General features: G+C 37.2%; 2 protein-coding genes across 2 annotated transcripts in view; both read right to left on the bottom strand.

Moving 5' to 3' along the window:
• pdhx (pyruvate dehydrogenase complex component X) overlaps positions 1 to 3,663 on the bottom strand; it is a 37,998-nt gene extending 34,335 nt beyond the window's left edge. Inside the window, exon 1 of the mRNA XM_042496914.2 lies at positions 3,495 to 3,663. Within this exon, the coding sequence (XP_042352848.1) occupies positions 3,495 to 3,630 (136 nt within the window). The 5' untranslated portion in view covers positions 3,631 to 3,663. The remainder of the gene's footprint in view (positions 1 to 3,494) is intronic.
• Positions 3,664 to 7,910: 4,247 nt separating this feature from the next.
• Positions 7,911 to 18,042, bottom strand: ehf (ets homologous factor). The gene is made up of 9 exons (XM_042496291.2): positions 17,809 to 18,042; positions 14,536 to 14,650; positions 13,813 to 14,070; positions 12,670 to 12,714; positions 12,508 to 12,552; positions 12,331 to 12,393; positions 12,209 to 12,247; positions 11,921 to 12,116; positions 7,911 to 8,707 (listed from the first exon to the last, which is right to left on the bottom strand). The coding sequence occupies exons 2-9, from the start codon at positions 14,609 to 14,611 to the stop codon at positions 8,608 to 8,610; spliced, it is 822 nt and encodes a 273-aa protein (XP_042352225.1). The 5' UTR covers positions 14,612 to 14,650; positions 17,809 to 18,042; the 3' UTR covers positions 7,911 to 8,607.
• Between the last annotated feature and the right edge of the window lie 206 nt (positions 18,043 to 18,248).

The following is an 18,248-nucleotide window of genomic DNA, read 5'->3' as shown; positions in this document are numbered from 1 at the left end:
GCATAGTCTCATTAATTTTCTAGATAAATGTATATTAGTTTGATTGTTGGATTCAATACGACTTTTTCAACAGAGGGAATTGTGAATGTCACAGTTATTAAAAAACAGGTGTAAATCATAAAACGAATAGTAACACTGTGATTCCCTACCACGACAATGCTGTGAAAAAGGCATTTAACTGTTGGACATGTACCTCTTTGGTCAAATATTTTCTAAATAAGACCATTTTAGAAAGTGGGTGAATTCCTGCATGTTTGAGAAACAACAGGTGGGATCAACAGACAGATGTCATAAAGAGAGACGGATGTTTCGGTAACACAGCCTGCATTGATAGAGCTTTCTGAGAAAGAAAATCAAAATGTAAATAACATCAGAGGCTTCTAGTACAACTTGGCTTGTGGCGCCTGTAACCCACAGCTTTGTCGCATTCCAAAAAGGATGCTGCCGTCAAAGCTAACAGAGTTGAGACAAACCAAAACAAACAACTTGATATTCCTGTTTGGTGACAGTTCGTGTCCACTACAGTTTAACTCCAACAAGGTTTGATAGACCTTTCTCACAACAGACATTTTTACTGGTCATAGTGGGGAAAGCACAGGTGTATTTATGAACTCTTTGAAACTTGAGGAAATTAACCAGATTTCTTTCAAAAATACAGGAACAAGGCAATGAGTAACTTAAGAAGAAATGACTCCTAAATTAGCTAGAAATTAGTAAATAAGAAAATTACCTGAAAAATAGAAATCAAAATCAAACCAAAACAAACAAAAAGAAGAAAAGAAAAACAAATTAAAAAAAAACAAGGAAATTATCTTGAATAAGTGCTTAAGATGCCTTATAATCTTGTAACACAATTTTAAATATGCATTTATATAAATATAGTTTTTAATAGCTTTTTTTTCTTGATTTCCCTAGACAAACAATGTTTTCTAAATCTACATATTTCTTGCAATTTGTGGAACATGTCTTACCTACTTACCAATTTTCTCAGGGTTCAAAGGGTTAAATACTTGTGAAAGGTGAAAGCAGCACTAAAAAAGTGATGTTGCACCAGGTTTCAAAGGGTTAACATTAACAGAAGCTGCATTTCACATAGAGGAGACCTGGTATTGGGTGAAGTCAGGCAATTTGTGACACTTTTTGGTAGATTACAGAGAACCACCTAGAATGCTACAGACTATCCAAAGTGTTACTTGTAAAACTTGCTATGGTTCTATGCCATATTTCTATAAATAAAATATGTTATTAAAACATTTTAGAAGCTTTGGATCTTCAGACACATCAAGACCCCCCACATCATTTTGATGACATGTTCAGGTAAAATGGGACAGCTAGTAAGGCAAAATAGGACAGTCATGTTTGTTTTGTTTTGTTATTTTTTTAATGTTCAAATCAATTTATTAGTTCAGTCATTAAATCATTCACATAACCTGTGGCTACGCATTCAAAAAAGATATTTTCCCTGTTCTTTGCTGCTTGTTTCCTTGTTGTCATATCATCTAAAAATGACGTGTGTGATTACATGTGTGTGAAAATGATGGCTAATTCTGGACTCTTGTGGCTGACATGGACTCACTGCATCATCTTAAATACCTTTTAAGAGACAAAAATACTAAAACGTTTGAAATATGACAAGGAGGCAAACAATGTCATAAGTCATGATTTTATGGCACCTGGTAGCCTGAAAACATGCCGATTACACATTTGAAAAATATCCCTTTTTAGCTCAGTTTTTTGTCCCAGTTTTTTGTCCCATTATATTATAAGCATTATATTCTCAGTCAAAACCCTTTCCCATAAAAAGTACAGTTTAATGTTAAAATATTTTGATTTTAAGTTAAACAGTTCATAAAATGCAACATCCTACAACCATTTTTCATTCTTATATTGTTTTTGCTGTAGTACTTTACTAACTAACATGAGAAAATCAACATGCCACATGGCTTTCCTGACAAATTCTAGGACCAGTGACTTTTTGACTCTTTGCTTTGCACATCTTAGAAATCACAGATCAATAAAAACATTAATATATAAAGAACATTTGTAGTAACAATGAAGTAACACATTTGACTGGCTGCTCATATGTAAAGAGCCCAAGTTGAAAACCTTATTACCTTTCCTCTCTTCATCCAGACTCGTCAAACTTTCAAAATTATTAACGATTAAATTTAGTACAAGTTTAATACATTATACATAGCAGAGGAATTTCTCAGATTGAGGATATTGTGGGCTTAGCCCGACCTCTGTAGGGGGGTCCGAAGGGACCTCCTTTATGATGAACAAGCTCTATTTTGATGCTTTTTTTATGCACCCTGGCATCTTATTTACCCTGAAAAACATTTCTAAAACTTAAACTATAAATTGTGAAATTTGAAATTTTAGTAGTTGGAGTAGTTAGATATGGAATAAATGCTCTAACTGAAAAAAATGACTAGAGTTGGAGAAATAATATATATATCCATCCAAAGTGGAAGAATCAAACTAAGTACATTTGATGAAGTGTAAGTATGGAAATATTATTAGATCTAAGGCTTTTTATTAGTATTATTATTTGTAATATATGGAAGAGTAAGAGCTGGTACAAAAAAGGGGAAACACTTCAAATAATACGTTAAGCACTGGGAAGGGAGTTCAGTTTTTGTTTGTTTTTTGACTTAGAGGAGGGTTATACAACTTTAAATTGTTTTATATTTATTTTACTGCTGATTTTTTTAATAGAAAAAAACATGACTTCCAAACCCACATGCCTACCAAAACTCAAATCACCAAAATTGCACTATTTATCACAGCCAGAAGATGTAAATCCTTAACATATCGAAATTATCGTTGGATTTTCATTTCTCTGACATGATCCTCGGACAAACAGGCCGAATAACACCACACACAGATGTGTCTGTTTCAGTTTGGTAGAGCCAGACTCTCCTCACAATTTATCATCTCACAATGTCAATACCCCAATCATTTAACGTTAGGCTGGCTTTACACTAGTTGCAGGTAAATGTTTGCATTTTAACAATTACCCTAAATAGCTGAAACATGATTTGTCTCATGCAACACGATCCCATAGCTTATTTCGAAAATTAGCTAGCTAGATTGCTGTTTCCCCCCCTCCATCCGTGTGTACTCGCTAAATAATGTCAAGTGGAGGTGTAACGTTAATTATAAGTACATTTGCGTCATTGTAATTCGTGTTGACCGGACGTGTTTTGTCGTTTTGGGTTTCTGTTTTCCTTCTGGCACTGACCGCTAAGCTACTTCATTTCATAGCGGCTGTCATGGAGAAAAACTATCGTTGCATTCCCGTTTTTTAGGGCCAAATAAAACCCTTCATATTCAGGCTGAAGTGCATAACATCAATGTCATTAATCATCATGCTATTAAAAATGATAATGAAGTAACCTTTAGGCGATTAAAGGGAGCAGAAAACGATGATAGCAAATGTCAGCGGCTGCTAGCACAGAAAAGACACCTTATAATACATTGTCAACACTCACCGAGGATCCACGGAGACCGAAAGAAGTGTCTGACATGCTCCTGCCACGGTTGAGTTGCCCAAAGACATTTATTAAAATGAGATAATTTAAGGCCAAATAAAATCCCTTGACGACCCAGACGTAAGGAGGCCGCCATGTTGTCGTCCTCCGTCGCAGAAGTGCCCCTACAAATGCCTGCCGGAAAAAACAGCGGGGAGGGGGGGATGGGAAGTGTAAGTCAAATATCAGAGTTAATTTTGTGAGAATTATTATCTGTATAAAACTTTTAAAGTGTGCCATGATTTGTCACATATATTGTTTCAACCAAAAATGCACTGGTTGTATATTCAGAGACAAATGAGCAGGCTAAAAATAAGTTACTGTTTAAGGTCCTTCGAGGTCCTTTATGTTGTTGCTCGCCTGCGTTTAAACTTGGTCGAAATCCCACTGTGCAATGATTTACTGACCTCTGCTGGAGATAATATGAAGTGACTATCCTGTACAAAATAGTTCCGTGTTATATGATAACAAAATACCCCAGTGGTAGGCCTACTTTCACGGCTTCTGTTAGCAGGCCTCAGGTTTGCAGGGGTTTGTTCCACAGGATCATAGAAACTAAAAGCTGCTTTGCCTTGCTTGGTTTTGATACTGGGAATGCTGATTAAACCTGTTTCAGATGACCTGATAGGGCTGGATGCTTTGTAGCATACAGGTATATCAGGAATGAATTTAGGCCCATTTAGGACCATTCAGTGCATTATAGACAAGGGATTTTAAAATCTATCCTTTGACACACAGAAACACAGTGCAGTAATTCAAGAGCTGGTGTAACGTGCCTCACCTTCTTGGTGTTAGCATGGACTCTGGTAGCAGCATTTTGGATGAGCTGCAGCTGTTGATTTGACCTATGAAGACGCCATTGCAGTAGTTTAGCCTGCTAAAAATAAATGCATTAACAAGTTTTTCTGTATCTTGTTTAGACAGAAATCCTTAAATTCTTGCAAAGCTGTGTGTCATCAGCAGAAGTATGGTAGGAGATATTATAATATTCCATAATCTGAGCAAGAGGGAGCATGTAAATGATGAATGAGGATTTTTGTTTGCCCAGATTTAAAATTAAAACCAGCTGATTAAAAATAGTCCCTGTCTTTTAAATTGTTTTATTTACCATGGCTTAAGGAGGAGGACAATCAAATCAATCAATACACAGCTTACTGCTCTCTGAATCCATGAATACAGACTCCTTCACTTCTAAAAACATCCATTTAGGATTCATTTTGAGATAAAACATCATCATCATCATCATCATCATCATCATTGTTTTAAAGTTTTATATACAGCACATAATGCTGTTATGGTAAATATTTCCCACTCTGGAATGCACTGACATTATTTCCCTTTCCTAAATAAATATATCAAAAAGAAAAATACCAATGCCAGGAAATGTTGATGCGTCTATATATAAGAAAGAAGTATTGTTACATCTTAATATAACATGCTTTGTTGTTGTTGTTGTTTTGTCATTGTTGGAATAAGATTAAAATTTAGGTCAAGATGTGCAATTACTCTGATGTGATATGTATATTTAAAAGAAATACAGATACATGTGATGTTTCATTTAATTTTTCACATACAATAGAACCACGTGACAACATGAGCATACATGTCAGTTTTGTTTGTGACAGTGTGTCAAACAAGAAAATTATTGGTTGAATTGATGATCCAAAGTGCATAGGAAAACAAACATTAATGGAAAGTCTGAAAAACTGAGCAGGAAATTAAATCATAACAAGACGCCCTTGCATTGTCATGAATGCTTCCTTGTACTTTTGTCTCATCAAAAATGCAGACCTGACTGTTAATGACTCTTCATTACTGTTTTTATGAGCACTGTGACACCAGGGCTGGTCTTTGTGCCATGCAGAAGGAGTGGTTTGACTGTATGTTAGCATGTGTTATTTTTTCTTACATAAGATACTAAAGCAGTGTGTTATTTCTAACTGGGCAGTAAACTGTGATACAATCCTCCCCCACCTAAAAAAAAGTTAAGCTGCATCAGTGACGCAGTGCTAATCTGTCCAGCTCACAGTTTGGGCTGAATGCCTCACAGGGCCATTTGAGTGTGAAGAGAAAATGATAAGGGGCCTGATAAGCTGGGGCTGTGTATCTGCCGAGAGAACACAATAGCCCCACTGAGCAGGCATGGGACACAGACACAAAATCCCAGCTGGCTGTCTTTATGTCCATGCTCTGCCTATCTTTCATCACTTCCCTGTTCTTCCTCCAGCATCTATCTGATTGAATTAATGCACTCCCTTTAAAATAATAAAATAGCCCTTGCGTGGCTCATTCAAATCTGAAAATATTTTTCTGACAATAAGAGATAAAGACACTTGTGGACAGATATTGCATACTGTTTTAAGGCAAAATAAAGATAGCCATTGTTACATCTGTGCAGCCTGGTGTGACACTCAGTGTGGGAGACACATAGATCTTTACCTACATTTTGTTGTCATCTTCAGACAGTTGCACTATTCTTATCATAGTAGATGATGTGCGATGAAACCACTCATTGCTAAAGTGAGTCACACGGATTAAATATCTCTTCCCAGCTGCATTTGTCTGTTTTTTGTTCCTTCCTGGATCAATTACAACCGGTTTGGGTGCATGTTTACCCTACGTGACATTGCATGCCGGCATGCCACGAGCACACTACAACCAGGTGTTGTAAATACTTGTTACGCTGGTTTAAAGGTGCTTTCCCAAATGGCACAATATCTTACCCAACGTACGTCTGATTCTTAAGAACCAGTGAAGTCACATGACTCAGTGATTCACACGCAAAACCCCCCACATTTTACTATCACTGCGTATAAAAGGCCACTGATGTCTGATTTGAATCAGATGTGAATGGCAGTCATGGCTTTCTCAAACATTGAGGGTATGTAAAGCCTAAGTTTGCATTCACAGGGCAAGTCTGTTAGGAAAATCAAGCTCTTGTCTGTCTGTGCTGCAGGGGTTAGATCAGTCTAGACAATTTGCCTAACGGTTTACTAATCTTCACTCGCATCAAACGTGTCCCCCTATCACAGCTCTCAGCAGCATCCACATTATTTAGAAGTGAAACTGAGATCACATTTCAGTTGTCTCTATGTGCCTCTGGTGATCCATCTCTTTTGTGTGATATTAATGCTCACATACAGTGCATTAAGTCTTATAGTTTGGAAATCAAAATAAATAAAGCGTCCAAGGTAAAAAATACACAAATCTTATTCATTATGCTTCACCTCATTTGTTTGTGGCTGCAACAGTTTTGCAATTTGCTTCTAAGCTCTCTGCTATATTGTCATTATTTAAGGATGTAAAACACATGCCACTTGTAATCATAACTTTTATTGTAGGGAATCATTGGCTCATTTTGTGTATATTTCAAATTAAAAGTGCCCAATATGGGCCATGATAAGTGCTGCTTCAGAGAAACAACAAAGTGTGATTTTATGTAACAACAAAGACTCTAAACAATGGAATATGATGGATGTGCACTTCAATTCGCATGGCTTGCTTGTTTCATGTACGGCAATACAACAATGGCAATCAGTAGCTATTATCTCAACCCAATCAGGAGCAGTCACTGGCTATATCATCTCTCTGCTCGCAATTTTCTTATTTCATCCAGTCGTCAATGGGAAACAAAATTACTGCAAACTCCTGTAATCAGAGACAGTTTCCTGCTGCCAGGAAGAAATGCTCTGTTAGCGCCTCCATCAGATCTGACACTAGAAGATTGATGTCTACCTCGTGATAATGACGTGGTATAATTTTCTTCCAGCTCCCATCATGACAGTGTTGGTTAGTGACACTAATGTGTGTGTGAGAGCTGGGCGACAAAGAGCGGTGGTGGTGCAGTGGGCAAATTTTGAAGCAGTCAGGAGAGATAATAACTGAACACAGTGTCAATCAATGCCACGCTATGTAAAGAAGGGTTACATAAGCCAGATAAATCAGAGTGAAGATTAGACCAAAATTTGCTTGTGAACACAGACCAAAGAATGGAGCCTTATATTCGCACTGCTTTTATCTTGTTGGCCATCGCGGTCCAGTCATTTTGTCTCCTGCCACCAGCTGGGGAACGTGCCGATGAGCAATTAACTACGTGGCATTTCACACAGTCAACTGCACTATCTCTGAGTGCACGGCTTTTAAAAGTCAAGCTTGTAACATATCCAATGGGAATAAGGCTTAAATCTAAAGTCACACACTGTGGGTAGACAAAAACAACTGCAATTTGGGTGGTAGCTTGAATTAAAAATGTTGATTGATATGATTTATCAGATTAATATGACTTTGTTTCATAACAATTAAAAGTCACAGATATGGCCCTCTTCTTGATGTAAAGCATACCAACCAAATTGTGCACATGGAGTCCTGAAAGATAACTTTCATAAAATAAAAACAATGAAAAGCTTTATTTGTGTCAAACATCAACAAACATTTACATTTTTTTACAGCTCAATGAATGCAAAGTATGAAATGAACCAAATAAAACAAATATATCTCATGTTAAATATTTATCATTTGTTTATGCATTCTTTTACTTCATTGCTGCATTGTGCCTATGGATTTTTTTTGTTTTTTAAATATTATCTAATGTTGTTATGTTTTTCTGCAGTGATTTCCCTACCAAAGGACACTTCACAGTATCAGTGTCAAAACATACATCAGCATTTGCAACATGTGCTTTCAATTCTATCAACATGTGCTCCTTTGGGACTTGTAGTATCTGGGAAAAAAACAACAAGAAAAACAGGATTCACAATGTTTTACATTATCTTTTGGCAGTTTTTGATGTCCTTTTTGTCAGTAAGATCTTACATAAACAGCTGTGTTTGAGGTTTGACTGCTGTCATGCTCGCACAGTAAGCAAGAGTTTTATTAAGGAACAGTACAGAACGTCTCAGTGCAGTGTCACAACAAACGAATGGATTTAAAGAGAAAAAAAACAATACAAACATATTTATAACCAACAATGTGTAAACAGTTCAAACATATATTTTCTGAAACACGGTGAACGAAAACAACAATAAAACATCACATTTGCATTCAACATCCAAGAAAACATAAATTAATGAAATAGTCACTTGTCTGACTCCCTCCAGCCTCTTGCATTCCTTCCAAACTTGTAAACCAGTCTGCGCCCATCGACTCGCTCTAGGATTTCTCTTTTGTAGTAATATCTGTAACAGGGGACAGATGAACACTGTTAGACAGATTCAAAATTAATTACTCACAGATCGTGTTTGAAATTGTAAAGGCTATACAAATATTCAGCATAAAACTCTTGTAGTCTGATTATAGAATTAGAATTAGAATTGCAGACAAAATGTCACACTAGGCAGCGCTGATCAAATATGCATCAAGATACTGTTACTGCATTGCCTATTTCTCACCTCAAATTTTTTCCAGAAACAAATTTTGGGGTACTGTTTAGTTGTAAAATCAGCTGATGGGAGTAAAAAATACTAGTAATACCAGCTATTAAAGCCTTTCTCAATTTACAGCTAAACAGTACACTAAAATATGTTTATGAAAACAAGATAAGCAATGCAATAACAGAATCTTTCCATATTTTATTAGTGCTGCCTATTTTTACAGTTTGACTGCAGTTCACGAGCAGTGATTGTCATGATTGGCAGCTGCTTTAGAGACTCCTCCTCTGATTGGTTGTTTGTGCTACACCAGTAGTAGCAAAGGGACGAGGAGGGACATGATTGTTTTCACACACTATCTGTTCCAAGCACTTCTTTAAAATATAGTGGCAGTTTCAGCAAATATGACACAAACTTAGTTTCATAAAAGCCAAAACCACATATATTGCTAACAAGTATTATCTGTGTATCTAAAGCCTGATCCCCTGTGCCATAGATCTCCACTGTTGTTAAATAAAAACACATCAATGAGCCACACAGTTGCCCAGTGACATGTTCCTTAATTACAATTTACTTAGATATAATTTTGAATCAATCCCATATACATTGTCCTGGTGGTGAAACAATAAGAAATCCACACCCCAAAAATAGTCCCCAACAAATACACTATTTTCCACTGGTCTCTATACTACACAGATGTTTAGATCAATCTAAGATCAATTCCTATTTAATTTTTTTTATTTAAGTATTTACTCACTACCAATTTTTAAAGATGTATGTCCAATAAGTAATATCCAGTGGGAGCCAAAGATGGGCTGCTGAAATCATAAAGTAAAGAGAATAACAAACACATTCCTGGTTTGGGATTTTTCAAGGGATTCGTGGACAGTAACAGAAATATAGAGATTTACCATCCTTATCTTTTCACACTTATCTTAATATGTAATACGTATGTCTTCAATGTCAATAATTTGTGTTTTCCTCCTCTCAGTATAAGTTTTACATTCAGTATTTTATCTGAATGAGTTTTTGCTTGTTTTTTGAAGCAACCAAATTTGATTAAAGCTATTGCTGTCATCAAATTACTTTTACCACATTATCTGTACTAAATCCAATATGCAATGAAGGTATGAAGACAGAGCATCAGTTAATACCAGCCTAAATTTAAATTTGATGAGCTTTTTTTTTTTTACTCAGTGTCATCAAGAAATAGACGATAGCTTTGTCAATAGAGTTACAAGTAACCTCAGTGTCTGCGTTGTTTGGCAAATATAATTTTCTTTCACAATATATTTTATATTTCCATGAAATTCAATCATACAGATTCAAATGAAAAGAAACTAAGTTAGTTTATTTTTTTTTATTCCTTTTTCTTTTGTTATTCATAACAGAGAGTACCGATCTGTTTGGTGATGCCATCAAGCTGTAAATCCTCCTGCTGCACCACAGTAAATAGAAAATCAGCTTTGTGGTCACAGTGACAATACCTGTGGGCACATTTTAGTTCCCAGTGGTTTGCACCACAATGAAATTAAGCTCATTAGATTAGCTCATTTGAATGTAAAGCTGCGACTATTGTAGGAGCTAGAAAGATTTTCCGAGGAGAAGGCTATTTCAGTTCATTTGGGGGAAGAGTGGAAAACATGCAGCAGTTCAAAAACGAGTCCATTCTACTGAAGGTAATCAGCGATGGGAAACGTGTTTGAAAGGGCTGAGTTCATTGTATTTAGATGTGTAACGCTTAATGATGTCACCTTTGAGCATTTCAAAGTAAAATTCCTAGTTGTTACTGTTTCAGTGGTAAGTGCATAATATAAGCTGCTTAAGTTAATTGGATTAGGAACAATGCAGTGTGAAAAGTTTTTCTCATCACAGATTTTACAAGCTGTTGCCAACATAAAAAAAACATTGTGTGTATGCAGGTGTTGATTGCATCAAAAGTGCAGCAACTTAATTTTGCAGACAAGTTTCACTCTAATGAAGGGAAAAGTGCCGAAAAAGTAACAACCTACATGGTAGCATTTAGAAGTCACAGTCACTAATGAATTTGGCACATTAAAGGTCCAGTGTGAAGGATTTAGTGACATCTAACAGTGAGGTTGCAGAATTAGAACAACATGACAGACTCCATGGAAGAGGACCTACAGTGTATGAAGATATAAACAGCCCATTCTAAAGAAAAAAATACACAACGATTAACATTTTCAGGTGATTATAAACTAATGAAAGCATGGTTATGAATATCATATACCGTTTAGAAGATTATCACTAAACTGAACCCCACTTCAGATACTATTAATGTATTAACATTCAGTATTTATCTCTCAATATAACAGTTTTTATGACTAGTGACGGAGTCCATCATTCATGTGCAGAATTCAAATTGCTGAGCTATATAGGAGGGATTCACATGAATACAATACATGCATGTAATCCAATCTTATCTCCTTGATATCTGCCTCACTGCTTACTGTTAGCTCTTACACCATCAAATTAAGTTTCAGAAAATGCAAACAGAAAACCTGATAGCCCAGCTCCATATTAAAGATCCATTGTGTAGGATTTAGCAGCATCTACCGTGAGGTTGCAGAACTGAAATTTCTCCCGTGGGACAAGCATGTAGGAGAACCATGGAGGCCAATGCAAAAACACAAATGGCCCTATCTAGCCAGTTTTTTGTTTGTCCGTTCTGGGCTACTGCAGAAACAACATGGTGGACTGCATGGCAGAGGACCCACTCTGTATATAGGTATAAATGGCTGATTCAAAGGAACCAAAAACACAACAGTTCTTTTTTTCAGGTAATTATACACAAATGAAAACATAGATATGAATATTACATACTGTTTGGGCCAATAGATGCCCCTAAATCCCACACACTGGACCTTTAAAATCAATGAGCACTAAATTAAGTCTTTTAGCCGATTCAGAATTGTTATGTGCACCGTCAGTGATTGATTACTTACTGTCTGAATTTATATTTGTGTTTCTAAATGTAGTGGATAATAGCTGTAGGTGTACCTCATTGCACGGCTTAGTTTCTCGTAGGTCATGCTGCTGTTATTCTTCTTCTTGCCCCATAACTGTGCCACTGCCTCTGACTTAAGGAAGCGGAAAACCCCCTCCGTCCGATCCTCCCACTTGATTAGCCCTGGGTTTCGCTCTGGGTTCAGCAAAATGTCTCTGATGAACTCCCACAAATGGGTCCCCCTCGGGTCTGTAAGGAAATAAAATGGGTTGAATTAGGAAAAAACATATCATATGCAGAAGAAGAAAAAGGATATGTAAAGATGAACTGTTATTACTTACTGTGTTTTTTGACCTGACGACTGAAAGACCTTTTGATATCTGAGAGATGGAAATAAAGTTATTGAATTTATTCATTTATTTTGATTTGTAATACTTGTGTTTATTGTATGTGAATTCCTCACCAGGGCTAGAGGGGGTGGGGGAGGCAACAGGAGCAAGGGGATGAATTGAGGGATCATAGATTTCTAACGAAACAGAGAAAAAAAAGAGTCAAGAACAACATTTCATTTATTTGTTTTGATCTATTTCTGTTAAAGCTTGAGATAAAACATTGCAGCAGACAGATATATTTACAGTACCTCCAGCTGGATAGCTGACATCTGGAAATGGACAGGAGAAGTCAACTATCAAGGGGGAAAAAGGTAAGTGGAAGGAAATAATGATTCATTAGATTTATCAGAACAACAAACATATATCTGCTGATTTTTTTTCAAGACTAAAAACTTGTTTGACAGACTTACATTCTGGTTTGAGTTCCAGTTGTCCTATTTCCACATGGTACTGCCCTGTGCAGACATGAGAAGGAACAAGGAAGTGAATTATCAGCATCAAATCAGGAAATTCAATTTTTCAGTGTTGTGCAGTACGTGCAGATTGATTATTTACTTGCACATTTATTGTGAGTTGTGAACCAAATCCTTGCTGAAAACCTTGAAATCCTCTTTAGTATGTATTGTATTCCTTTGAGCCATATGCATATTAATTTCAAAGCCCAAAACAGGATGGTTAACTATTGTCAGCACAAATAGAGCCAAATCATGCACTAGTTTCTTAATAGCAGAGGATAAAGCAAGTGAAAGATTGGTTGCAAAATTACCTGTTTCTCAGCATAAAAACAGTAGAAAGCAGGGAAGTAGCAACAAACATTCTTTAACAAGAAGGAAAATGGGAAATCTGACATTCCCAGAGTGTTACCCATTACTACCCAAGGCCTCAACTTTTTGGGTGCTTGTTATCCCAGGTAACACAAACAGTTTGACAATGATTTTGATGTATAAAAATGTAACCTCTTTTACCAAGAAACTGAGCTGTTTTTTTCTCTTACAGCTTGCAGCAACAATAGCAGCATTGTGCTCTAGTTCAGTTCACCTTGAATGTCCCTGTCACCTGGAGGTTAAACCTGTTGTGCCTGGTCCCTTGCCATTACTGTTGTTTTGGAATGCCATTAACTTTAGATGTTAAACAGATGTCTTTCACCACATATTGTTGCACAAGAACGTTTATTTCTTTTTCCTTTAAGGCACACATAATAGTTAAAAGCCCAATGGTGAAGCCTAAGGCCTATGAACTTCTTCTTTCTTTACAATAACCCTCAAACTCTAATTAAAAAACAGTGGATGAGCAAGCTTGTTTCTTAGCTTCACATCCCCTTTGTGCTTTGTTAGGAGACCCACTCTAGCAAGCGCAAACAACAAATCCATCATCTCCCTCACTTTAAGCAGTCTCTCGCCCCCTCTACAGCACCACGCTGTGCGACCCCTGACCAGCTCTGTGATCTCTCCTCAGCAACACTTCAGCAAGACCCAACTTGAATCACTCTGCTTCGCTTTTATTGGGACTAATCATCTTCCTTTTTTCCCCCTCAGCCCCCCTCTCAGACGCACCGCTCCACTTGAGCTCTGTGATGCTGTGGAAAAGAATGGGTCCCACGCTGCCAGCAGCACGGATGAAGTCCTGGTAGCTCAGGCTGCAGAGCTGTTGGCCGTCCATATCAAAGTTTTGGAAGGGAATGCTGGAGGCATCCATCTGGTGCATGTCCATGACCTGCTGCAGCCACTCCCACACCTGGTACTTACTCCAGAACTGTGGCTGGGAGTCACGAGGCCACAGGCGACTTGTATAACCAGACATCACCATCGGCACTGGAGACAGACATCAATGGTTGTGCATGAAAACATCAGTGAATTTATTTTGTTTTGATGTAAATATGCATTTGATGAGGGAAACATAAATTCCTCTACACAAGGTATTGTTCAATAATTAATCTGAAAGAGCTGTTGTGCTACTACTCAGTCGGGGATCTCGAATTCATGCCTTGTGTCTCAGAGCTCTGGGCTCATCAGGTGAGCAATACATCAGTTGCTAATTGTTGAATGATTTTCATTTTGCATTGCAACTTCATAACCAGAGAGCAAACTGGATTGTTGAACAGACAGCAATCAGAATCCTGCAGCAGAACAAATTAGCATAATTTCTTGAGGCATTTTAGAATTTAATTCAGACAATTTAATTAGGTGATTTACGTCAGTGAGGAGTGCATACATCATGTTAGTAAGGCATACAGTAGGCTTCATTAAGAGCTTATTAGTATGAGTCAGAGGCCTCACCATCAGGGTAGGGGTCTGTAGGGCCCCAGGTAGCGGCCAGTTGGCTGTCCAGGGTGGTGGATGAAGTTACACTCATATTGTAGCTGCTACACTCTGATGTACCATGGCCCAGGGGCTGAGGCAGGAGAGAAGTAATTTAATTTATGGATCAACTGAAAATGAAATAATGATCTCTTCTGCTTTAGGCCATCCAAACAACACACAAAACAACTATGCTTGAAATATTCTATGAGTAAGGTGATTTCAATTAAAAAATTAACAAAATATTCTGGTAATATATAAAATATAGTTTGTTTAATTCAACCGAAGGTCTCTCATGTTAATCAAAAGGATGATCCAAGATTATAATAAATGAAATTATAAACAAAATACATAAAAATATAAGATTTACATGAGAACAAACACTACATTTGATATTATTAATGTTTTTAAATTCAGTGATTATCTCTTGATAAAACAATTTTGATGATTAGTGGCGGAGTCCACCATTCAAGTGCTAGATTCAGATCCCCTACCTAAACAGGAGGGAATTACATGAGAACACATGCATGTAACTCAGTCTTATCTCATTGATATCTGCGTCATTGTTTACTTTTCGCTCTCTTTACACCATCAGAGCTTCATTACAGTTCTGCTAGTATGAACAAAACAATTCTACATCCCTGTCAAAAGACGAAACAAAGGTGGCTCTGTTAAGAAGCAATGTTTTTGTTTTTTTTTTCCCCACAGTACGCACTACACATGAACAACTCAACCAGGCCTGAAATCTTAAGGATTACAACATTTAAACTGTGTGAATAAGTTAATTTATTAAATTAGATGTATTAATTGTACCATTTAAGGTCACTAAAAAGTAGTCAGCACTGTTTATGAGTTGTGTAAGCTGTGCAGTGGACATTCAAAAATAACAGACGAATCGGTCAGTTGGGTTTTATGTTTTAATGGGGGCCTGTTTGCTGGTTACATGGTGTAAAACCAGTTAATCTGTTTGTCAGTTCCGTAATCATATTTGTTTTGGACTGCTTGTACTGTCTTTACTTCAGAAAAGGCTCAAAATGCCTTAAGTAACATAAACGCACATGCTGCTGCTGTTTGAGCTACTGATGTTATTATATTTTCCACACTGATTTTACATAATTAAAGCTGATTACTTCATTGAGAGTTGATTTAGCAGTTAGTATGGGCTGCACTCCCTCTCACGGCTTACACTTTGCAATTGCATAGAGGTAAATAAAAGCATGTGTCAAACTTAACCATAAGTATATTTGCATCCCATGTAAATAAAGCTTGTCAGAATTTCAGCCGCATTGCACATGCACAATAGCCAAGTCATGACTGGCACTAATATACAGTTTTATGTTACTGTGTTACACGGTGATGAATTCTACATGTTTGCAACATGAGACATGAAATGCCAGACTATTACTTACCGTAGTTTAGTTACAAGCAGCGCTGCCAAAACAGATGACTATGCACATTCTTTGATCTGGTCGACACTAGGGGTTTTGTTTCCATATGTTCTAAAAAGCCTTTCAACTAGAAACATTTTCCAAAAATTAAACAAATCTTCACGCTCCCAATTTATTATTTTTTTAAAAATAGTTTTTGGTTGTTTGAATTTTGCTTATTGACTGAATTTGTTTGTTTACTTTTCTTCATTGCATGGTATTTGTATTTATTATGCTTATTGAGGTGGGATTCCTTATAAACCCCCATGGGTTTCTTAATCTCACCTGAATAACATTGTTTTCTTTTGTTGATGTATTTCTATTGGTTTGTGTAATAATTCTTCACAGCTTTGGGAACTGAACTTTATTTGTCTTAACACGTGCTTTAAACTGGACATTAATTCACTGCCTAAGATGAGAAACATGAAAATAAAATGCTGCAAATGCTATTGACTTGATACATATCAAAGGTCAGCTTTGGTTAAGGTTGGTAATACCCGTCTCAGATGGCTACACAATGAATCTAATTCTTTACACAATGACCCACATTACACCTGTTCCCTGGGAGATCTTGGTCACACCTTTATGGCAGGTTATAAAAAAAATATGCCAAGCCCTGTCACACATTTCAACAGCAGATACTGTGCTGTCATCCTAACACAAATGTGATATATATACAGACAGGCAACCAAGCTCCTTAAAGATCTGGCAAATCAGTTTTATAACAACCCCAAAGTCAAGATCCCCCTGAATGAGATTTCCCCAGGAGACAGGTGACACGCGCCGTCATGCCAAGGTAGATCAGCTCCTCAGCTGACAATCTGACAAGTGTGCTCAAACACCTTATGCTGTGTGTTAACCCTCACTGCTGTCTGCGACTGCCGAGCAGCTATCGTGTCAACGAGGCAGCGAGTACTTTCTGTCAATACAACAATCATGTAGCAGCACTTAGGAAAAGAGACAAAGACAAAGTTATGGATCATTATCCCGTTAGCTGAGCCATGGTAAAAAAAAAACAACACACCACTGCATATGACATGGTGACGTTGTTAGGAGATAAGCTTATCTGAAGAAGTTCACACAATCACAATTTCAGTCAGAAGACTGTTTTGTTTAATTTCAGCCACTGCAGCTTCACGAAGGTCAACTTTTGTTTTAGCTCTCTCTATTTTTTACTTTATTTTTTTACCTATCTACTGTCAAGAGGACTTTTGAAACTAACCTATAATTAAAACTGAGGTTGATGCCATGGTATTAAATATGCAACCTTTCTGTGACACCAGCAGCTGAAACACAGTGAGGAGATGCAGTGTTGACTGTGTGAAAGTGTGCTGAAATAGTGCAAGTACAGGGGAATATATTAAAGTTAATGCATTACTTTGCATAACATTACACAAAACTTTTTTTGGGGTGGGGGGGTTTAAAATTCTCTCAGCAAATGTGAGCAAAGGAACACATGAGGATAAATGGGTCAGTTTGTGTGCACTATTCAAGGTTCCACTTTATCTAACTCTCATGGAAATGTCAAGATGAGACATACACAACATACACGTGAGACGGCTGGACATTTAAACCCACTGGAGAAAACTGTGCAAAAGTTGTTTGACATAAAAAAATGCCATTTTTTCCTATGTTTCCCGAATTTCAAGATACACCAAATAGAAAGGCTTCTAATGAATACGTGTAAAAAAAAATCATAATACTTTTAGGATCAAATGGCTTCAAAACACACTAAGCCTATTCAACCAGCCTTCAGTTTGATCATACTGTGTTTAGTCATTTTAAAAAACCCTGCTGGCTGCCCAGCACCAGTGTGACAGCTTACCAGAGCAGTAGAATGGGGTCGGCCCAGGCCTGATAGACGTCTCACGTAGATCCACTCTCAACACTCTGGACACAGATCAATACTAATTCCAGGAGATTCCAATACTCTAGAGTACTAGTGTTTACAGTGGGACAATGTGAGTCCTTTTGCTTCCCAAACCTTTTAATTAACAGATGAAGCATGCAGCCACACAAGGTGCTGCCCTACCACAATGGCTTTTTTATGCTCCTAACTTCCTTATCCCACACCAATTGGCTACCTGTCCATGCTCATACCAGGCAAGTATTTGCATAATGCACACCCACACACACTCCTCGAATAACTTTTATATTTCCTATTGGCACTGCAAAGCACTCTTAGTTGCTTACTCAAACACACGCTCGCTCAAGCTGAAAAACACACACTCATGAAAGGACATATACACAGGCATGGATCCAAAC

This window comes from Plectropomus leopardus, chromosome 7 (assembly GCF_026936395.1).
Source record: "Plectropomus leopardus strain MGB_pleo_1.0 chromosome 7, ASM2693639v1, whole genome shotgun sequence".
In the NCBI taxonomy this organism is placed as follows: domain Eukaryota; kingdom Metazoa; phylum Chordata; class Actinopteri; order Perciformes; family Serranidae; genus Plectropomus; species Plectropomus leopardus.
The sequence above is the reverse complement of the archived record's forward strand: the minus strand, read 5'-3'. Positions and strand labels throughout refer to the sequence as shown.